We start from the raw sequence: 24,996 nt of genomic DNA, 5'->3' as shown, positions 1-24,996 counted from the left end.
CCCCTCATCTTTACCTGTACTACTACTACTACACTTCTCATCTTTACCTGTACTACTACTACTACACTCCTCATCTGTACCTGTACTACTACCACACCCCTTATCTGTACCTGTACTACTACCACACCCCTCATCTGTACCTGTACTACTACTACACCCCTCATCTTTACCTGTACTGCTAATCCTCTCATCTGTACTACTACTAATACACTAGTACATAGGGCACATATTTGGGAAAACTACGTATATGGGGCACACAATGGGCTTGTCTACTACATAGGGGCACGGGAGGAGCACTGTTACACTGGGAAGCAATATGGTTGTTGTCTCAAACGTCTATAAAATAGTTTCTGATGCTGCAGGGAGAAAAATGTCCTGTTTGTTTAGCAAAAAGAGAAAAAATCGAGATTTAAATCGAGAATCGTCCAAAATTTTTTTAAAATCGAGATTTTATCTTTTGGCCATATCGCCCAGCCCTAGTACCGCCTATGTAGAGCTTTGGTACTGAAGGTTTTACATAACATATAGAAATGTACGGTACATGCCAGGATTACTGCTTAGGCCCTAATATTTCTTAAGACCTTGCCAGGCGACGTGATTTAATTATGAAATAAAGCAGGGAAAGAAGTAACACAATGAAAACGTTTGGCTTTAGGGTCACATCTACTGTTATTATATCCATTTACAAAACTACCTTGACTTCAAATGGCTGTACATTTTAAGTTGGTTTCAGTGGGATAGGCCAATCATTTAACATGGATGGGGTTTTCTGACTTTCATTAATGGCAGATTTAGGGGGAGATAATGGATTAATTTAGAATTTCTACATTGTCAACTATATTGTTCTTTAGGAAATAAACTGCCATCACAAATTGCTGGTAGCACTATTCTCTCCTCTCCCCATTCAGGATACAAGCATACTTGGTTGAGCTGAGTTTTTATGCATATTAAGGGATTTAGAAAAATAGCTTTTGGCTGAAGAAGCATTCGGCCAGCAGGTTTTTTTCCATAGCAATCTTTACTTGCATTAAATACTTTATAGACATGTCATACATAATGTGTCATAATTAGGGCCAGGAGAGAATGTGGCCTAGAATCGAGCAGGGTAATCCACAGCAGTGGAAATTCAAATGAACTGAAGATATTGACTGTTAGAGAAAATTGCTAATGAGAATGTAGTGACAAACCGCTAACTGTACTAGGGGAGAGAAACTATTCCTAAATAATAAGAATACAGCATTCATAGGGAAAATCTAGGTCAAATGGCCAACATACTAACACAATATAAATTATTCATCTTGGTTCTGGATTATCAATGCGCTGAATTGTTAATCTGTAGCAAGATTAGGATCTGACTGTTTTCTGATGTGATCTATAGGCTTTATTACATGTGACCATATGTGATGTTAATGAAAAACAGATTGAACACAATTAGCATGTCAGAAAGCCATAGGGACCAACAGCATATTCATGACTTATGACAACACTGACACAAGCTTTTCCTGCCTCTCCTACATTATACTGTCCAGGAAGATTTCTCCCTGTTAGCCAATATATACATACTACCAATGAAAACATGCATACTAACCAATACGTAACTATTGTGTATGTAATCAATTTCTATCAGGTATTTACAGTATTTTAAATTACATTACCATTTTGATAATTTGTCTTTGTGAGGGTTATGTTAAATAAAGTAGATCTATTGAAAGTATTATTAATAACCATTTTAGTGAACACTTTGGTTCCCAGCTGCTAAGTTTTTGGTATTAAAGGAGAACTCTTTAAAGGGGAACTCCAGCAAAAAATGTTTTCTTTCAAATCATCTGGTGTCAGAAAGGTATAATGATTTGTAATTTACTTCTATATAAAAATCTCATGTCTTGCAGTACTTACCAGCTGCTGCAGGTCCTGCAGGTGGTGGGGTATTATTTCCAGTCTGACACAGTGCTCTCTGCTGCCAACCCTGTCTATGTCAGGAACTGTCCAGAGCAAGAGAGGTTTTCTATGGGAATTTGCTTATGCTCTGGACAGTTTGTGACATGGACAAAGGTGGCGGCAGAGAGCACTGTGTCAGACTGGAAAGAATACACCACTTCCTGCAAGACATACAGCAGCTAATCAGTACTGGAAGAATGAAGATGTTTAACTAGAAGTAAATTACAATTATTTTCCTGTTGGAGAACTCCTTTAACTTGATAAAGTGATTTTTTTTTATTGTAAGAGCAGTGAGACTATGGAACTCTCTGCCACATGATGTTGTCATGGTTGATTCATTAAACAAGTTCAAGGGAGGCCTGGATGATTTTTCAAAAAATATAATGTTACAAGTTATGGGCACTAGATTACATGTGATAGGGCAGTGATCCAGGGATGTATTCTAATCTGTCATCTTGGAGTCAGGAGAGAATTTTCTCGCAATCTGCATTTTTGCCTTCTTCTGGATCAACACGGTAGGGTTATAAGTTGAACTCTTCTTTTGTCACCCTTATTAGCTATGTAACTATATTTTGTGTAGAGCAACATAAATCTTTCCAAAACCCCTATTAACATTTTTTGTTAAAGCGTAACTATAAAATATTTTGACCATTCAGTTTTAGTTAGCTTAGGTCATGATAAGAATTTTTGCAATATACATTAATAACCCACAGTGAACAGGTTTTTTTTAAAATACATGAAGTTGAATGTCCCCTCAGAGCCCTGTCTGCCTCTGCGCTATTTCTGCATTCCTGCTGGACACGCCTCCTCCCTGGGAACCGTACCTAGTGTATGGACTCTGACAGCAGCATCAGATAACAGCCCTGACAGACAGAAACAAAACCTCCTCCCCCACCTCCTAGCAGCATGCTCTCCCCTTCCCCCCTCCACTCACAGAGGTGACTTAGCAGAGCTGAGGGTGTTGTGTGTGAGGAGCAGCGCAGGGGAAGAGCTGGATGGAGGGACAAGTACCCAGTGCTTCAACCAGGGGGGACATGCCAGCCATGACTCCAATGTACTGCATGAGACAGAGTGGGTGAGTCACTGAGGGGTGGACTACAAGTCTGCAGCAGGTGCCCCCACCTCCATGGCTGACATTATCCTACAGTGTTATGAGAGCAGATGACTGTACCTAATCCCACTGTATGTGATACCATCTGCTGGGGTGCTGTATCTAATCTTACTGTGTGATACTGTATGCTGGGGCTCTATCTGATCCTACTGTGTGTGATATTGTATGCTGGGGCTCTGTATCTAATCTTACTGTGTGATACTGTATGCTGGGGCTGTATCTGATCCTACTGTGTGTGATACCATCTGCTGGGGAGCTGTATCTAATCTTACTGTGTGATACTGTATGCTGGGGCTGTATCTAATCCCACTGTGTGTGATACCATCTGCTGGGGCGCTGTATCTAATCTTACTGTGTGATACTGTATGCTGGGGCTGTATCTAATCCCACTGTGTGTGATACCATCTGCTGGGGCGCTGTATCTAATCTTACTGTGTGATACTGTATGCTGGGGCTGTATCTAATCCCACTGTGTGTGATATTGTATGCTGGGGCTCTGTATCTAACCTTACTGTTTGATACTGTATGCTGGGGCTCTATCTGATCCTACTGTGTGTGATACCATCTGCTGGGGAGCTGTATCTAACCTTACTGTGTGATACTGTATGCTGGGGCTCTATCTGATCCTACTGTGTGTGATAACATCTGCTCAGGTGCTGGTCAGTGAATGGAGGGACCCAGCCAGGGAGATGAGGGATAGGCCACACCCACTTTTAGTCAGCCAGGAGAAATATTCATTCATTCTTCTGAGCCAAACAACTGGGGATATCTCAGCAAACGCACAAGCTATCAACACAGTTTAGGGCTCTTTTTAGAGGGTAACACGTGGGCTTTTTATTTGAGGAATTTCATTTTTTGGCTACTTAAATTATAGTTACGCTTTAAGTAAAGGTACCCACTGTCGAATGGCACAACCTTTTATCATTGTGCTGGCTGAACTAAATGTTGTAACATAGACCTTGGTGCATGAGTTTTTCCTTTTAGGGTTTCCAAGGTAACATTACATCAGATTATAGACAGCTGGCTCTTTACTTTTCAAAACAAAGCAACCAATCCAATACACAAAATTATATATTTAAAGAGAGAGGAAGATATCTGGCTGCCAGTAGACTAGACTGAAATCTGCGGGAACGTTGGCATGTTTCCTAGGGTGGAACCTCTCAGCTTCTCTTGGAACAAGTGTATCCTTCGCACATCTGCAATGCTCTCATAAGGAAGAACACAGCCAATTTTTTTCTTGGGGGAAGGGGAGGTGGTGGTGGAGGAGAACAGGAGAAAGGGAGAAACATCAGTAATGAACATACTGTAAAAAATAAAGGAAAAAAGTTCCTTTGTTTGCAAACAATCACAGAACCAAAATGGTTGTAGGTATGACGTGTGTCAATGTATCTGACTTCCTAACACTCGGAATAAGCTGTTAAAGTCTACTTTCATACGAGGTCCTTTTTACTGTCTCAACGCATCAAAATGAAACATAACACTACTCTGCAAGCATTGGTGGATTAGGAAAAAGAAAGAAAATGACTGCAGGATCAGACTACGAATGATTTCTGTTACCATGGAGACACATAGGTTTGCACAGGAGCTGTAGAATAGTTCATTTTTAAATAATGCTATATTATGTATAATATTCCTCTATGGCTTAATATTGATAAAATTTGCTCTTTATCCCCCTGTCCCCAGTAAAGGGTCAAAGAGGTATGCTGCTAAACCGCTTAAAATTGGCCCTTTCCTGAACTTACTGTCTCTCCATTATAGACTGGAAGAGGCAGGTCCTGCACATGCACAGTTATGGAGTTATGAAGTCGTCCTGGTTCGATCACCGCTCATGCAGCACTATTGCATTAGACAGCGCATGTGTCGGTTTTCTACAAGACCACCTGACTCCCAGTCAAAGATGAAAGCGGGATGGGGGTAGGACACCTAATTTAGCAGTTTCACAGCTATTTTTTTTTTAGATAAAAGAGTCCCTTTAATAAAAACTATTTGTAAAGTTGCTTCATTTTCATTCGGTATAAATTAAGACAATTAAAAATTTTATTGCAAAAGTTGATTTATCCTTTAAAGTTTTATTGTCACTTAGACATGTCTGTTTCCAATATCTAAAGTTTAGATTGTTCAGGGTCTCACTGCTGAACACTCCTCGACATGTTACATATAGCTGGGTTAAGTGTGTGCAGGGCGTTTCATTCACCTGCAAGGAGCTCAATCCCTCTGACTGCAGGAAATGGTAACATACTGTAAGTCTACAGAGCCCATCTCCTGCAAGTGCTGCTGAATGCTTTACCCAGATATAACTAATTAACAGAAAGGGGCTCCATGGCGGAGACAGGAACTCTGTCTTGGTTTTCTATGAAACCCCATAGAAAACCTCTACTGCTCTGGACAGTTCCTGTCTCAGCCAGAGATGTCAGCAGAGAGCACTGTGTCAGACTGAAAATAAAATAACATTTCCTGCATAACATATAGCAGCTGATAAGTATAGGAAGACTTGAGAATTTTTAATAGAACTTTCTGACACCAGTTTATTTGAAAGACAAAGTTTTTCGCTGGACAACCCCTTTAAAATGACAAGCTTTAAATGACAGTTACGATTTAATATGCATATGCTGTTTAAAGAAGTGCCATTTATTTAAGTTTAGCGTTTAACAATAAAAAAATAACTTTATGGTTATGGTAAAAAAAAAAAATCATCTGTGTTAGAACCAGAACGATAGGATAGCTAGATAAACAGGACATGATTCACTAAGGGATGGATATCCTTTCTGATGGCGTACTCTGGTCCACAACTGGGACCACAAGAAGAGGCTAAGTTCTTCTTTCCTGCTGAGTGTCTCTAGTGACTGGGAGCTTTACGGTAACATGACTTTTTAATAAGGTATTTAGTCCACAGTTCTAATATATGACACGCCAGATGTTTTTCTGTTTCTGCACAGGACCAGTGGTCTATATGCATGAATCAGATTTTCACCATTTATTGCATAAACCTTGTAAAATGTTAATGCAATCTAAATGGAATTAGCAAAATTTTCTTTCTCTAAATTAATTTTTCCCTATAAAGTAAGGTATCTATGTATACACAGAGAAAATGGCATCCATTGTGCCTATAATCTGTACAAAATCTAAGCAACGAAGCAATGACAAAAAATTCTTCATGCCTGCTCAGCAAAAATTATTTGTTGTTATGATTATTATGATGTCCCAGGCTTTTATGGCAAACCCCCCCAATAAATCCCTCTTCTAATGGTCTTAAAAATTTTATGCACAGCAGAACTATAAACTACAGCATGTCCTATGTTATTCTGAGGATTATAAAATGGTGATTTTCATATGGTAGACAATATAATAATATTTATTTGTATAGCGCCAACAGATTCTGCAGCCCTTAAAAGATGAACAAATCGATTTAGCACAAATAGAATTCATTCTTAAAGGAGAACTCTGACAAAACAAAAACTAGAGTACGGGCAGGGGGTGGGAAAACATAACAAAGAATGCATACTTATCGGTCCCTGTGCCTCCACAGTGCAGTGTCAATGGGTTCCCTGACTGCCACAGGACATCATTTACTGTCAAACTTTCTGGTACGTCACGACTTGGGTGACTGGCTGATTGAGTGCTCGCTCAGCCGATCAGTGACTGCAGCGGTGTCCTGCCCCAGTCACTGACTGGCTGATGCAGCACTGCAGGGCCACGAGAATCGGTAAGTATACATTCTTTATTATGTCCCCCCACCCCCTGTCTGCACTGTATTGTTTGTTTGCACCTAACTTACACTTTTGGGATTTGGATCAAACAGATCACGCAAGATGGCAGTTGCTGTTTTACAGATTGGATGAAGCAGGTTCCTGCTTAATGCCTTGTAGGCACTGATCTCTCCAGCACAGCTACACAGCTATACAGATAGAAAGGGAAAGAGATTATATCAAACAGAAAGTGGGAGATAGATAAGGGTCTTTGTAAACGGGCCAATTATCGTGCGAAAAATCGTTAAAGGGGAAGTCCGGGCAAAATAATTGTTATGAAAGATATGTTATTGCCCAACAAAAGTTATACAAAATACTAATAGACACTTATTATGGGAAACACACCTATACTGCATATTTCCTACACTTACTACAGCATGGTCTGTTCAGGTCCCTGTAATATTGGAGACGTCACGTCACATAAACTGCCGTTTCCTGCTGCAGTGGTGGGACAGACTGGAGCAGCAGAAATCGGCAGTTTATGTGACGTGATGTCATCAACTTTACAGAGACCTGAACACGCCATGCTGTAGTAAGTGCAGAGTAAAATACACTATAGGTGCATTTCCCATAAAAAGTGTCTATTAGTAATTGTCATAACTTTTATTGGACAATAACATATCTTAAAAATATTTTGCCTGGACTTCCCCTTTAAATCGTTCGAATTTAAGCAATAATCTTCTGGCGTAATTGCACCAACCATTAAACTATGAACAAAAAATTGCTCATATGTCATTCATCACATCTTTTGAGCTGAGCTAAAAACTATTGTTAATCGTTCTTAAGTTTTTCAGTGTAGACTCATCGTTTACAGTATATAGATACAAATGCAATTACGAATATTCACAGAATATATACAACCGCAATTTAAATTGCATTAATGCCTTTAATAGCGATGTATCCTCTTGTCTAAATGCCTTTTGTTTAAAAGAAAAAATCATCACTATGACGTTCTTCACTAAACAAGCTAAAAAGCAGTTTATCTGTGTGTGTAAAAGGACTCTTAGACAGCAGCTATTGCTGTGAGGGGTAATTGCTGCAGCTATACAATTTGCTAAATCTTCAGTAACAATGCTGGTGCTGATAAGATGCAAACACCTTCTAAAATGGATGTGACATCACTCACAGTTTTGCATATATATCAGGGCACCTTTGAACCAAATCTAATATGATGGCCTAATAAAACAGATCCTGAAACAAATTGTACAAAATCTCTCTCTAGTAGACAGGCCTACCATGTATGTCCTAGAATTTAATTAACATATGTTAATAGTGACACACAAGTTATCCTTATATTTACAGATGTAAAGGACTGTGTACACAGAAGAGTCAAAGCTATGAGCCAGGAGTTGGAAGTAACAAAAGCCCCTCCTGGTGCCCAAAAAGTAAGCCCACAGCAGCAGCCATTTAATAGCAGACAATCCCTGCATCTTGTCTAGTCACCTTGAGTTGACCTGGGGGGCATTCATATTAATCCAGGCATTGTAAATGTAATGTTGTACAATTAACAGGATACCCAATTACAGATCAACTAATATAAATATTTCGCCTCAATTACTAACAACGCGTCAATTTCAGGTCATTATGCTGTCGTCTGTGTCTGTTTTTTTGTGCCAAATTCTTTGATGTGGCGCACCAACTAAATCCTGACTATCCCACCACTCTAGAAGTGTTTGGTTTATAGAATAGAAAACCTATAAAAAAAAAATAAAGTTTGCTTAGTAAATCTGTTGGTTGTGGCTGGTTTCAAAGGACAAACCCACGGCACTCCCACTTGTTGGGCAAAAATGATGGGTTTTCTGGACAAAGTGTGTCGCATGCCTTTTGGCAACATATTGGTCCACTAAAAGTGGACAAAAACCCAACAATTTCCTGCCGGGAACACCTCAGTAAATAAGCCCCATTATCTACAATATACAGCATGTTGCTACTTTAAGGACATTCGTTTATATCTTCAAGAACTAAAACATGGCCTTTTGGCAAAGTAACATATAAAACTTTCATGAGAAACTAATCAATCCAACAATAACAATGAGAAATTTCAATTTTGCAGTTTAAAATACCCTTTAAATGCTCATACACATAGTTTTCCATAGTATGTCATTTGGAAATGTCCCATTTTTATAGCAACACACTGTAAATAACGATGTGCGCACAAGGCGTACTTATGTAAATAATATGATACAGTAGTTTTACCATCTCAACAGATCTCTTATCTTACATTATAATGACCATATCTGTGACTTAAAGGGAATGTCTCATCAGACAATCCAGTTTTTATGGTTAAGAATTTAAAGAATTTATGTTAAGTATTTATAGTGATTTTTCTTCTAACTTTTCATTTTAATGTCTATATCATAAAAAATCCTGAAATCTTGCAGCTTTCATTCTCACCAATGGGGCTAAAACTAAATTGTTGGTCTGTGGTGATAAGAGAAGGCTGCTGTAAAGTGACAGCATTACAGCGACATGTGACACCACACTGTCACAAGGTTGCCTAGACAGGGCTTCACAGCAGTTGGACCATTTCTCTCGGTAGAGGGGGCATAACTGTCATGAAGCTCCGCCTAGGCGACATTGTCAACCAATGGAATGAAGCAATTTTAGGGCAAAAAGAAGACACAGACAAGTTTTATACAGGTATATATTGAATGTGCAGCATCTAAACTTTTATATGGTGCCAAGAACAACAGATAGAGTAAGGGGGGTGATATTAGAACTTTCAAGCATGCTGTGCTTCTTCAATGTAAGCAGCTCTGTACACACCAAAGTCCTAGCAGCCAGAACGATGATGGATACCAACAATCACGCTAGTGTCCATCATTCACCCTTTAAGCATTGCAACCTATAGCAATGACAGTGTTTAAGGGCGTCAGTGACTCGGGGTTTCCCTGGAGGTCTCTTACCGATTTCCATGCTGTCTGATCAGCAACCTGCTAATAGATTTTGACCCTACATGCAGAGCACTGATCTCACTGATCATTGACCAGTTATAAGCAATCTAATCACTGCTTATAAAAGTCCTCTGCCACAGATGAATATATCCTTAGGCTTAGCCCCCAACTAAGTGAAAACTACTATATGATATCACACTAAAGGCTACTATATCATTAAAGCATTAATGTCAGACAAACTAACTTTGGCATGTTGTTACACCAGAACAGCATAGGCGGAAAGGAGTGAAATAAGCAAGTACAACGCTACGTTCACACAAGCTAAATACGACCGTAATTTTAAATGAAAATAAAACAACGCATGAATAAAAAAAAAAGTCTGTATTTTGCAGGTCATAAATATTGCACCTGTTTCCCAATGAATTCAATGTAGAGCATTATTATATTGAAAAACCCAGCTGTATTTTTTTGCATTTTTTTTTATAAATAAATAAAACTCCCATAAACATCTCTTTAAAATGTCAACTTGCTGTCAGTGAATGGTTTACATTCAGAGACTGATAAATCATTTTGATCATGTCACTGAAAGCTTGACAGAGGTTTCCCTTATTATGAGCTTTGCAATGGCGGCTGTTGGAGATAACCAGCATGTTTATCAGGTTTTGGATGTACACGCTTTCCATTCATTGACTGCAAACAGACATCCATTATACTCACCCTAATTATATTATATTTAGGGTGTATTCACACGTACAGAATCAACAGCAGATTTGGTGCAAATATTGTAACTAAATGACTGAACACAGCATCAAATCTGCTGCGGATCCTGTACGTGTGAACGCACCCTTAGTAAGCACCAGACCACGCATACGGTAACACGTCATCCAGGAATTAAGCAATCTGCCAAGTCATTTGTTAAATCTTTACTATGTTAAGTAGGCAGACATTTTCCAGATTCTTTTGCAGTTTTACATCATTAAAAGCTTGTAAAAAGGTATAGGAAATAACTACAAGAATACCACCATCAATTTATAGCATTCTTGCACAAATAACCCCTTTTTACACTATGAAGGACATTTTTCAAAGACTTTGTACATATTTTTCAGTGAATTCAGCCTATTTTTGGTCTAAGTGGTATTTATGAACCAGTATTCGATGTACAAATATTTATTAGATGCATTTTTTAAAATATTCTGTCAGTTTTGTGCATTCACCTAAATATTTGCATAGTTTGAGATTTGCGTCTCATTTATCAGGAACGCAAAAACTACAAATTTGCACCTACTTGCGCAGGCCTACGTCTGATTTGGTGTTGTACAGGAGAAACTAAATACTGGTAGATTGTTTTCTCTCCCTATGTACCAGTCTGTCATTTACTTTACTCATGGCATTTCTTCATTTTACGTTACATTCTGTATATGGACATCCTGTATGTTAACTCCTTATCCTATGTACAGTGTTCTAGAATTAGAGGAACTCATGGAATATGACGTCACAAAAATAATTCTTCCTACATGTTTAGTAGGAGATTCCCTGGAAGAGCATTTGGCCCAAAAGACAAAGAAAAAGAAATGCTGTTACCCAGAAAGTGTTACCAAATCCCTAACATACAGTGATAAATGTGCAGAACACGAATTGTATCTTTCCTGTTAGATAACAGTCAGTATCTAGTCACTAGACAACACATTACACAAACTTCTTATAAGGAACAAAAAGGTCAATAAAAGCCCCAGATATTTAGATTGTGATTAATTTCTCATTTTTCAGAAAAGAGAAGTATTTTATCATTATATGTTATCTGATACAAATGCCTACGATGTCATATAGAGAACTAGAATTCACAAAATATTGTACTGCTAACACTTAAGAGAAGACTTTGACACACAAAGGCACCACCGACAATTAATGTACTCCGCTATGGAGACCATTAAAGTCCAGGTACAATCTAAACATATACTGTTATACTTGGGAATAATCCAGTTTTGAAGAAGAGAGACAGAGGGAAACAAGAGCGAGTATAGTGCCCAAAGTGCATTACAATTTCTAAAAGAAAATTAGAAAAGTAATGTATCCAGCAGACAAGTCCAAAACTAAAACCAAAGCTGCATTCATTAAAATGAGTATAGAGAGTACAACTATGTCAGTCCTGTCTACCCCAGGGTCCAAAGAACTCACTCTAAACTTACCGGCTTCAGCATTTAGGAAGAAGATCAATTGTAACTGAACTCTGATACTTCTTGGTCCTGTGACTGAGCACGTCTTGAAAGCGACTAACATGTGACTGCAATCCTGCACACGCGACTTCTTTTCCAAGTTATATTATCAGACACATAAAAGGTCTGTGAGCCACAACTATTAGACTATTAGGGAGGGGGAGTGAGCTGAAGGGAGAGGATGCTGGACTCAATTAGCCGCCTTCTGCCGATTCCCCGCATCCTCTCCAAGCTGTGCAGCTTGTGAAAAAAAGGCAGAAGTCATCAGCTTTAAGCAAATCTTCTATTCACCACAAGGAAAAAGGGAGTGTTGTATATGGCAAACAATCCCTGTTTTCACTGACGAAGGCTAGCTAACCTCTTGCTGGCCTCCAAAGCCTTAATTGCTGTCTATGGAATTTTGGAGAAAAGAAATAGAGGAATAAAGATCTTACAGGACAAAAATGGGCTTTGACCCTTTAAATGCCCAAAACAAAGAAAGGGTCCTCCTAGCAAGGAACAAGATAATAGTAATTCTATAATTGTACAGCATTCTATCTGTTAAAAAAATATATTTCCTGTTATGGAAAATACATGAGACCCACAGTGAAAATATAATGACAAGTCTGATTGCATTGTGTTTACTGATAATCAATATATTGGAGATACTGTTCAGACAGCTGCATTTGGAATATCCAAATTCTTAGTTAAGGCTGCATTCACACTGTGATTTTTCAGATCCGTTTAACGGATCTGTTTAATGGTAAATCAGATGAAAAACTGAAGCATTTGTGTGCATCTGTTTTGATCCATTTTTTCCATTGACTTCCAAAAAAAAAACCAAACATCAAAACATATCCATTTTTTTTAGCCCCCTTTGTGACGCTCTTTCCTCCCCACTGTGAAGCCGCTCCATTGATTCTAATGGAGCCGCGTCACAGAGGGGAGGGGCAGATTGTCACACTGGGGGCCTGTCGGCCTGTCTCCACTGCTTCATGCCCGTCAGGTGCTCGGTAATAGACTGTTGGCATGCGCGGGAAGCAGGCCATGGTTGAAAAAAAATAAAATAAAAAGGACTGTAGCACCGGCATCAGTTTATTCATGTAAAAAAACAAAAAGCAATGTACTAGTGGTACATTTGTCTTAAGTTTTATAATAGGACAGCAACATTTAAAAACAGATAACCCCACTAAGGGCCCTATTCCACGGGCCGAGCAACGATGTAAACGAACGCCGATCTGCTAGATCGGCGCTCGTTTACTGGGCCTATTCCACGGCCCCGATGATTGTGAAACAAGGGCTGAAAAGACATAGCTACCGATGTCCTTGCAGCCCTTGTTTCATACATTACCTGTCCGGGCGCAGGTCTTCTTCTCCCGGTCCCACGCGGCAGCATCGGCTTCAGAGCAGGGCTGTCCGAACTGACAGACCGCTCAGCCAATCACTGGCCGCGGCGGTTCCGGCCAGTGATTGGCTGAGCGGCCTGTAAGTTCAGACAGCCCCGCTCCGAAGCCGATGCTGCCGCGTGGGACCGGGAGAAGAAGACCTGCGCCCGGACAGGTAATGTATGGTTCTGCTGAAGTAGTCGGTCGGCGCCGCGCACCGCTATTCAACTGTAGCAATGCGCTGGTGGCGAACAACGATTTTAGGTCTGAACCTAAATGAACGATCAGCCGATGACACGATCATCGGCTGATCGTTCTCTCTATTCCACCGAGCGAAAATTTACAATGCAAGCTGACTAAAGTATCTGTCCCAGTCTATAAGCCTTCCACAAAAAAAGACAAATACCATGTGGAAATAATCAGTAAGCTGGAGTGACAAACATTGGACACGATTCAGAATGGAGTCAGCAGTGTAAATATCAATGTTTTTACATTTGCAGAGGGTATGGGCCATATGGTGCAAAATGTGTTTTTTTGGCTACAGAAAACTAGGTGATTAAAGGCTAGTGGCTGTCAATCAAAAGGGGGTAGGTGTATGCAAGCTGGCATGGAGACAATGAATAGCAGGGAATGGCAGGCTAACCCTAACTCTTGCGGTGCTGGGAAGTGCTGATTTCTCTACGCTCAAAAGAGTTATCTTGTCTAAAAGCCTTATCTAGCAATGTTTTTTTTTTCTGCAGGGAGCTGCAGGAAGGGCTGCCTGCACAATCTAAGGACTGTAGAGGGAGGTGGTCTGCTGCCGCCACTACTATTACACGGAGCAACAGGCAGCAATTTTATAACCTGTTGAAAGACTACACACAGCTGACATTGTACATGGTCAAAAGGCGCTATTACACCAAACGATTACCACGCGGAACTGCTGGTAATCGTCCAATAATTCTATGGTGTAATAGGGCCCTTAGAGTATGTCACTGTCACTTCTATTTGGAATCACTGTGAAGAATACCACAATTAATTCGTATTATATAAAAGCTAATGTAAGCATCAACTATAAACAAACATTCTATATGTTTCGTCCATATATTCTAATGCCTCTCCCCTCCAGTCTCACTGTTCCCATGGATTTTCATTTCTACAGCAGAAACCTGGTATGAACATGTGTTTTCTGTCCTCTAGAGTGTTTTAAATGTAATCCACTTCAACAGGAAATATTTTCCCTGAAAACTTCCAGTGACATCAGAGTAAAGCAGTTAGCGAAACATCTGCACATACTACAGCGACTGTATTATACTCTTATTACAAAATGGAATTACCAGTGAAATCATTTGAGCTTTTCTATGCCAAAGGCACAATGCCACTGGCAGTGATCGCTGGGTTCATCATTCATGTGTACATCTTCAGTTAAAAGTCCCAGTCTCTCCTCGCCATAGGTAATGGGACTATTTCACAAAATCTATTTTCCCAGTTTTTCTTTACTAAATGTGATATGAGCTAATAACAAAAACTGGGCAAGTGGTATATGAAGTCCTATTGGCTTCACTCTCTAAAGATTCTCCAACTGAATGTTACTCTGAAACCACAAGGGGGGAAAAGGACACTACCTGACAATACTGGATTTCTTCAGGTACGTCACCTGCCAACTCTGTCCACGTCAGGAACTGTCCAGAGCAGGAGAGGTTTTATATGGGGATTTGCTACTGCTCTGGACAGTTCCTGACATGGACAGAGGTGGCAGCAGAGAGCACTGTGTTAGGCTGGAAAGAATACGCCACTTACTGCAGGACACACAGCAGCTGATAAGTACTAAAAGAGTGGAGATTATTAAGCAGAAGTAAATTACAAACCTGTATAACTTTCTGACACCAGTGGATTTGAAAAAAAAAATGCCAGAGTTCCCCTTAAATTCTTGCCTGGAATGTAAATAGTTCCTGTATATTTAAAAACATTTTTTATTGTTCTACATTTCTGTAATGTCCTCATAACAAATTTATGCATGAATCATAATGTCATGGGGTCTGCATGCCCAGATACTCATTGACACTGCTCCTGGACTCTGTCTTTTTGCATTGTGTACCTTCTATTGTTAAAAGTAATAAAAAGAGAATTGATTTAAAAAAATTGTTGATAGAGACTTTAAAGGGGTGCCCTGGCAGGGGGGCATTTTTTTCCCGACATCGGGGAGTAGGTGGGAAACGACGTCCACTCATCTCCCCGGTTCCAGCCGGGGACCAAATCGCCGTGATGCGAGACCCGGCGCTGGAACCGGGGAGGTGAGTGGACGTCGTTTCCCTCAGCCATCTCCTCCACGGTGTCAGGAAAAAAATGCCCCCCGCTGGAGTACCCCTTTAAGAGTGACCTATTCCGTAATATTCTCTGCCATGTAGCTGCACAGCAGAAATATACTTTTAGGCATTACAATGCATTTTGACCTAAAAAAAATGGAAGATCACAAACTAAGGGTCCTATTATACGGAGCAATTATCTGCCCAATCAAGCAGGATAAAGAAGATATCGTTCTATGTAATAAAGACAACAATCAGCTTAAGAGCAGATCAACAGCTGATTGTTGTCTTTCATCAAGTTTAAAAACCATCGGCTGCCGATACGCGGTTGGCGGATGATGAAAGTATATAGAAATATTTTCTATATACTTGACTTACCTCTCCGTGCTCCCAGGTGTCCTGCTGCCTTCTTTCTGCTCACCACAGCTGTTGCTGAAGCTTCTGAACCTCTAAAGTGATAGACTGCTCAGCCAATCATTGTCTGTGGCACTGTCCCATCTAGGCCTGTGATTGGCTGAGCAGGGAGAAGCCAGAAGGACACTGGGGAGGGTGGAGAGGTAAGTATAACCTTATTATGTTATATATACGCAGCAGGGGCTGCACAGACATTGCTAACAACATATATATATATATATATATATCGGCGCTAGCTTACAGCAAACGTTGGCTCTTGTAATACGGCCCTAAGAGTACGTTTACATGATGTGAATATGCTGTAGAGTTTGCGAGAATGTCACAGTACCAACAAAGTGAATGCAATTGTTATAAATTTTCTTTACGCGTTGCAGACGAAATCTTCATGGACCCCCAGGTACATCAACCTGTGGTGCAGGCGCTAAAATCTAAAGCATGTACTGTAAACCCTTTGACAGTTTTTACTTTTAAAAATCCACAGCAGCAGGTTCCCACCAAACGGACATAATTTAATGTGGATTTGCCACTATAGATTTCCCTGTGAAAAAGTTTCTGATATTCCTTATGCAAATCCAGGAAAATCCATACAATATCCACCTTGTGTGAACATACCCTAATTCTAAGATCAGCAGGGACCTTCACCTGCACAGATTACACTTGTACATCCCCTATTAATCAACTAAAGGATTCTTCAAATGTGTAACCATTCATATAGCAAACAAATCAGTGAAGTATAGTGAAAAAATACTAAATTATAATATATTAGATAAAAAAACACTCAAAAGATTTTCAAAATATATATATATATATATATATATATATATATATATATATATATATATATTGAGAACCTCTAAGGACAGAGCTGTTAGAGGTGGATTAGGATATTACAATGGGTTAAATAGACAAGCATGGACACATTTCAGATATATGCAATGCATCTTATAAGCCATGCAGATCCAGTGTGCAGTTCACTTTACAGACGACTCACAGTTCACATTAGCCAGTATGTCTGCTGTGCATGCTGGCAAAATGTCTGCTCTATGGCATACAGCAGCATCTGTTTAACAGTTTTTATTTTCTTTTTCAAATGTATAAAAGCTGAAAAGTACACAAAACCACAGCTGGCACCAAGCCACCTGGGTATCCTCCCCCTTTAAAGCAGTGTTCCCAAAAGATTACTGTATAAAGGGCAATTCATCAAAGGAAAGTTACAAAACTTTCTGATAGCCGTGGGTGTGACAAAATCCACCAAGGAAGGACGCTTTCCTGAGAATCCGTCCTATGTAGTGTTGCAAAATCTTCAGGGTCAGAAGCTTATAAAATTCCATTGAGCCAAATATTTAAAAAAAAGACAAAAAATGCAACCATAATAGCAATCTTTCGGTCATTATACACAAGAATTGTGTTACAGAGGCAGGATGGTAAACTTCACAACAAAGAACTGGCTTTCCCAATTTGTTGTGAGTAGAGATGAGAGCTGACAGTTATTCTATGTGTAAGGTTATCTTTAAACATACAATAAACGTGTTATTTTCTTCTAAACACAATTCAGCAAACTGTCAGGCTGCCCCAGAGCAGATTTTTTTTTTCTTTCTTTTGCTGTATTGCATGCATTAGACCCTTTTACAATTCTTAAACAACATACATATGGATTGCATCTACTGGTTTAAAACACTGAATAATCTGCTATATACTCAAGTAGTAATTTATAATATTTATTTATAATAAAGTATATATTACTCAAGTAGTAATTTGGTGGAATGTTGTATTATATACTAAAAAATAGGTGAAAATGTGTTGTGAAGTTCATTTAAAGGGAGCTATCTTGGGATGAAATATTTTTTTCACTTTGTTTTTTTGTACCACTAACAAACAAATAAAGAATAGTCACCTTCCCCAATACCTTACCACTGCTGTTCACAGTTGCAGGTGCTGTAACGTCTCTTTCTGCATCTGATGATGTGTTGACACAGCAGGGACTGCCATCAGTATGGCTGAGCGACCAGGCCGTGGACTGTTGGCAGATCATCAGATGCAGGAAGAAGCGATGAGGCAGCTGTGAGGGAACATAGTAGGTGAGTAGGTGCTCTTTTTAATTCTGGACTACATAATGCCTTTGTACTGTATAAAAAAAAAAAACCAAAAGCAAAAACAGCCAACTCATTTATTAGACACTAATGGTGCGTTTACACAGACAGATTTATCTGACAGATTTGTGAAGCCAAAGCCAGGAACAGACTATAATCAGTGAACAGCTTATAAAGGAAAGACTGAGATTTATCCTCTTTTGCAGTCCATTCCTGGCTTTGGCTTAAAAAATCTGTCAGATAAATCTCTCTGTGCAGACGCACCCTAACAGTCCTTATTTTTGTAACATGACCTTGAACTGTATTGTAATCACCAATATCAAACTGGTCATCTAAGCAATGCATACATACAATCAATCAGTACACTCACATTACAATTGGAAGACTCATCACAGGGTGGATATGACCCATCAGCCCAATCTGCTGAATCTTGGGACCCTTGTGTCTTATTTTGCGACTCATATTCCTTCAGCTGAAAAGAGGAAGACAATGACATAGTACAATGTAACAGCAGCAGCATGACATTTCCAGCTACAGTCTGGAAGAATTCTCTGAACTACCATCTCAGAAAATTGTCATTGTCATTGCTAAAACAAGAAGTGAGGTTAAGATGCACAGTTAAGTGAGGTTAAGAAGCAGAACTTGCTGACAAATATCCATATAGCATATGAGAAAAAGAAACATTAAATGTTATAACACGTAGGGCTTTTTTACATGCGGGATCAATCAGTGATTAAATGCAGTAATGAAAAAGAAAGAAGAAAAATAAAAGGGTTTCCAATCTCCAGCTGCTACCATTATGACAGCAGCCAGTAAGTGCTGACCAGCATTTCCTGGGGCAAGCTCTTCCAATAACAGGCTGAAGCAGTGACTCACCTCAGCCAGTGATTGGCTGTGCAGGCATTTTCTGCGTCAAGCAGCAGGAAAAAATTGGGGAGGTGAGGGGTTTTTTTTATTTAAGCTCTCAAATAGCTTACAGTTACTGTCCTTATGACAATCACTTTTCTCACTGAGATTACAGTTTTTTGGTCTATTGCGCTAAAATCAAGCTATGAAAAAACATCTGCGACAAACTGTCTTAGTTACACACAAGCCCACTGTAATCAGTAAATGCAGTTCGTTTTGCTGTAAACTGAGGTAAAAAATCATAGTGCGCACAAACTTGGGTAAAAAGTTCCCAGCACTCTCCAATTCTGAGAAAAGGTGTATGGCTTCCATTCAGTTTTTAGACTCAAGCAGAAGAATACCATAAAACAACAAAAAAGAACAGTCCTATATGCACCAAACATATTACTAGGTGTGTGTTTTTAATAAATAAGGCAAGGTCTTAAAATGTGGGCCAGAATTAGAGCTTTACATGAAAGTGACCTTTATCATAATCCATTCTATGAACAGTTTTTATTTTTTTAGGCCAATAACTGGTTACAACACTATGGCCATCATGATAAATCGGTGGAGAGCGGCTGGTGCCAGAGGTATCTGCTGTGTAACAGATCTAGTTGTATTACATGTTTTCCTTTGAAGAACGAATGCATAGACATAGTACCTATAAACTGTCTTGCGTCAATCCTGTGGTGGTCCATTACTCAAACTATATAGCCAGAAAGCACACCCATCATATTATATTCCTAATAGGAAGCTACCTTTGTTTAGGTTACTACTACAACAATCAGTCAAAGAAGCAGGAAAAAACACAAACACCCACAAATGATCAAAATATCCTAATTTAATTAAGTTTCAAACAACAATTTATATTATGCAAAAAGGCTGAACATAAAAATGTAAAAAGAAAATTATAATTTTGCATAATATAAATTGTTGTTTGAAACTTGAATTGAATTGGAATACTTTGATAATTTGTGGGTGCACTATGGTATATGTTTTTTCTGTTTGATTGTTGCAGGGGTGGTCCTTTAGCTCTCACTGCTCTTGCAGCATGTCACAGGTTGAATGTTCACGAGTAGGCGTGCTGCAGGAGCTGGCGGATCAGTGCTGGTGGAGGGGTAAAGGACCATCCATGTGCACCAAACACCCTCATTTACAAATGTATAAAAAGTTAAAGTTACTCAATAACGGTGCAGCAACCACCACAATAAAAGTACATGTAGCCCCCCCATCTCCTACCCTATTAGAATTTATCAGCAGGACCGTCTAATCATGAAATGACATGCACCAATGGTGGCACCTGTACAAAAGGAGTATTTTGTGGACATAACTAGGAAAAACACTGTAAATAGAAGAGGACTTGAAATTCTACCCTTGCAAGCGCTTCCTCAATAGTGATCATTTTTTCCTTCACCATCATCATAAGCTGAATTCGCTCTTCATCACTCATTGTGATCTCACTGGCCACATAACCAACATCTTCCCCTAAAAGAAGAAGGAAAAAAAAGAGTATTACCAGCATCTCTCTTGCTTGGAAGATGTAACATGTAAATGGACTGTTTACACTGAAAAATGACAGGTCTCCTAAACTTCCTCCTATTAAATAGACTGTCAACCATTGCTTTGTTTAGGCTGTTTAAATCTCCTATCTAATTCCACAAATCCTTTTTTCCAGCAGTCCTTATGTACAACTGCTTTAACTTGAATATTATGTACCCAAATAATTGTCCCTTTAAGGGATTCAAGAGAAGTGAGTTTGCAATGTATTTCACACTGCACGTTTTGTAGTGAAATCTGCTGCAATATTCAGTACTATTATAGTCTATGGCCCTGCATTCTTGCAGCAGATTTCCATTCCACTGTGAAAATGTAGTGGCAGCCATGTTTAACTAATTAGCTGTTGGTAAAAACTATAAACAGCCCATGCTTACCTGCCCATGCTCCCTCATTGTGCTCCTGCCTGAATCCCTACGTTGCTGCTCACTGATGGCCCGCTCAGCCAATCACTGGCTGTGGTGGGACAGTGCACTGATTGGCTGAACTGGCTGTCAGTGAGGAGACTCAAGCAGGAGCGTGATGAGGGAGCACAGGCAGGTAAGCATGGGCTGTTTATTGTTTTTCCTGGCATATAATTAGTTAAACATGGCTGCTACTACATTCTTGCAATGGAATAGAAATCCACTGCAAAGGAGGGCCATAGACTATAATAGTAATGAATATCGCAGCCGATTTCACTACGAAACTTGCAGTGTGAAAATGGCTGCAAACTTGCTACCTATTTCCGTATAGGCTCCTAAATGCTCCAATTTCAGAATTTGGAGATTTCTGAAATTGTTGAAATAAGGCTATGTGACAAGAATGCATAGTCTGCTTAAAAGAGAAGGAAAAAAACAAAAAAACAATACAACTCTGATAGAAACCAAGTCCCTTCCAGTATACTAGCCCTCCTGGTCACATACTGTGCAGCTCATTGGGATGAGTTTTAGTTTCCTGCACAGAGGATGCAGCTCATCTGTTAGGTAGTAATGACATTGTATAGTCATAAGCCACAACTTCATACAGTGGGGAAAAACATTTTATAAAGGTAGAAGACAAGTTGGAAAACACTACCTCCCCTTTAAGGATATAAAGTGTGGCCTAGATATTAGAAAGTTATCCATTCTTGTCTGAGCAATGCTCTTTACCTCAACAATTTTCCCTGTACACAGTGCAAACTTTGTTACTGCTCTCCTTGGCCCACAATGGTTTCACTGAGCGTTGCTTCCCTCTGCTGGAGAAGATATTCAGCCAAGCAAAGCAACTTCATCTGATGATGGAAATGGTTCTTATACAGGATCAAACATTTGTAAGTGGAATATAAATTCTTGCAGAATATAAAGTGTTTAAATGGGCAACACGGCTGCAAAAGAGAAAGTCGTGGAGGCCAAGCTGTCTAGCGTGACGCTAACAGGACATTATGACATTTTGTGACTGTGGGGGCCTGTCAGGACACTGTACACAATAAAAGGTTGCATTGTTCCACGGCTCTCCATCTGCTACATCCTTTAGAAATGCATTAAGTTGTCAGGATTGTAGCATAATCCCAAAAGTCACAACCAAACCCTCTGTTCAGTGATGTAACCAGCCGCAAACATAGATTTGCCTGGAGGTAGTCTACAAGCTTGGGATCATCAGATCTGCACATTATCGGTGAAGACGTTACTTGCGTCAGCAGCACACACAAGGATACTTGGCTACACACTAAGACATACCAAAGGACATTCTCTAAATGCCTGATAGATTTCATGTAAGGCTCAGAGCTGCATACATTGACCTTATTTTAATCTTATTGAGGGGTATTCTGCTCAAAAATAACTTTTCGTATGTTGCTTCCCATGATGAGATTAACAATCTTATGTAACAAGCCCTTATATGCAACTCTGTAATGCCAGGAGGGTAATCACAGTCAGTTCATCAGCAACTTGGCAAAAAGCAGAAGCTCAGAACTGGGACAAGGAGACTAAATAGATAATAACAAGTATGGAATGAATTGTTAGTCTTACCATGGGTAGCAACATATGAAAAGTTATGTTTTAGTGGAATACCCCTTTAACCCCTTAAGGACCGCAGGCATACATTTACACCCCTGCAGACGGGGCTGTCCTGCAAACGGGTGTAAACGTACACCTGTGGTTTACTTTATGGCTGTGTAAATGGACATAGCGATTGGTTAAAGATAGCTGCTATAATATATAGTAAGCCATGTCGCCCCGTGGGGGGGGGGGTCTAGATTTCCTCCCCCCTGTGATGGCGATTGCTGCCATTGGCTTGTCAAGTCTGACCACCGTAGATCAATACGGTGATGGCGGCCATGATGCCACCCGCCCAATTAATGTGAGTGGTAGGTACAAGTACAGGTGGGTTGGGCTGAGACTGCCTCCTCCTAGCTGCTGTTTAGTGAATTGATACTGATCAGCAATTCTGGAGTGTGCAGGTAGTGTTTTTTTTTTTTTGTTTTTTTTTTTAAACCACTCCCCCTTTTTCCTTGACATTTGAGATTTAACAAATCTCCATATAAAAATGGCTCATTTTGGTTTTCAGCAGAGGAGGTATATGCCCTTATTGCCTTTGACAATGAAACAGCCAGTGAGGATAAGTGGGGAAATCCTTCTTCCCTCCATTCTTCATCCTCCTCCTCCCCATCATTCAGTCATGATAAAAGCCCAAATAGGCATCCCAGGCTTGCGATGAATCTGTGTCACATAATTTTGGGGAGCTGGGGTCCAAATGGAGCCACCTGTCTGGGGACCTAGGGTCGCCCCCCAGATAGGTAAGCCTTTTTTGACCCTAGGTCCCCAGACAGGTGGCTCCATTTGGACCCCAGCTCCCCAAAATTATGAGACACAGATTCATTGCATGCCAGGAATCCAAAAGGACCCCACAGGCGTCCGAGAAATAGACTTTTTTAAGTTCTATTTTTCTGGCGCAAACAAATTTGTATGCAAAACAATTTATCGCCCAGAACCCCTCATCTTCTTTTGCTAGGCGCATGGCATGGACCCATGTTGAGGCAGCTGAAATGAAAAAATTTGGGGGCCTTCTCCTGCACAAAAAAAAACAACAATTCAGCAATACTGGGGTGGGGATTTTATAATAGTAAAAATAATATTTATTTGTATACAGGGCTCCAGATGGCGACCAAAATGGTCGCCAATGCGACTAACATCTTGCAAATGGCGCCCAGATTTATTAATCTGGGCGCCATTTGCGACTGGCCCCGGCGGCGCGCTGTGTCTTTAAGGCCTTCCGCCTTCCGCACGCTGCGCCAAATCACGTGGCGCCTCTGCGGCCGTCCGTCCAATGAATGACGGACGTGCTGGATGACGTGTGCGGGGACACGCTTCTCCAGTGACGTCATCCAGCACGTCCGTCATTCATTGGACGGACGGCCGCAGAGGCGCCACACTCCTCCAGCGCTTCTCTCCCGCCTCTCCTCACCCGGCGCCACGGTTCTTCAAGTTCACCCCAGCGGCACCAAGATTGTGGATAGTGTGAGTACAACGTACAACCGGAGGGACGGCAGGGGTGGCGGCCGGCCAGTAATGTGTGTGGGGGGACCGCGGCCTGGGCGGGGGATTGGTAGTGTGTCTGTTGTGATGGCGGCCAGGTACAGTAGTCAGTGCGTGTGGGGTGCGAGGGGGGGGGGTATGTATAGACTGCACAGTACCACTTCCCTCAGTGTCTGTATGTATAGACTGCACAGTACCACTTCCCTCAGTGTCTGTATGTATATACACTGCACAGTACCACTTCCCTCAGTGTCTGTATGTATAGTCACAGTACCACTTTCCTCAGTGTCTGTATATATAGACTGCACAGTACCACTTCCCTCAGTGTCTGTATGTATAGACTGCACAGTACCACTTCCCTCAGTGTCTGTATGTATATACACTGCACAGTACCACTTCCCTCAGTGTCTGTATGTATATACACTGCACAGTACCACTTCCCTCAGTGTCTGTATGTATATACACTGCACAGTACCACTTCCCTCAGTGTCTGTATGTATATACACTGCACAGTACCACTTCCCTCAGTGTCTGTATGTATATACACTGCACAGTACCACTTCCCTCAGTGTCTGTATGTATATACACTGCACAGTACCACTTCCCTCAGTGTCTGTATGTATATACACTGCACAGTACCACTTCCCTCAGTGTCTGTATGTATATACACTGCACAGTACCACTTCCCATATACATTGCCACAGGGGCTATATGTCATCGGCTGCCGGGGGCTATATATATATATATATATATATATATATATATATATAGTAGATCATTGCCGGTAAGATGGCAGCTGGCTGAGGGAACACACCGGCAGCACGGGGGTATATGGTTGTCAAGTTGCAAGTTTCCATGTTGAACGTTTTCAAACTAAGAAAAGAGAGAATCTAAAGGAGGAGGATGCTGCCGTGGCCTCTGCACACAGTAAGTCCCATTTAACATAACATTAATTTTACATGTTTTAAAATGTTGGCGACCAAATATTCTATTTGGCGCCTAAATTTT

General features: G+C 40.3%; 1 protein-coding gene across 2 annotated transcripts in view; it reads right to left on the bottom strand.

The window, feature by feature from the left end:
* The window catches only part of SASH1 (SAM and SH3 domain containing 1), a 168,459-nt gene that overhangs the window by 61,878 nt on the left and 81,585 nt on the right, over window positions 1–24,996 (bottom strand). The window contains exons 7-8 of one of the 2 annotated variants that reach the window (XM_069975049.1): window positions 20,313–20,425; window positions 18,426–18,527 (exon numbers count right to left, since the gene is read on the bottom strand). In XM_069975049.1, coding sequence (XP_069831150.1) covers window positions 18,426–18,527; window positions 20,313–20,425 — 215 coding nt within the window. Of the gene's footprint in view, window positions 1–11,875; window positions 12,202–18,425; window positions 18,528–20,312; window positions 20,426–24,996 lie in introns of those variants that run through there. The other variant, XM_069975050.1, reaches the window with a different exon arrangement.

This window comes from Dendropsophus ebraccatus, chromosome 6, assembly GCF_027789765.1.
Source record: "Dendropsophus ebraccatus isolate aDenEbr1 chromosome 6, aDenEbr1.pat, whole genome shotgun sequence".
NCBI lineage: Eukaryota > Metazoa > Chordata > Amphibia > Anura > Hylidae > Dendropsophus > Dendropsophus ebraccatus.
Note: the sequence above shows the minus strand (reverse complement) of the source record. Positions and strands in the feature narration are given on the sequence as shown.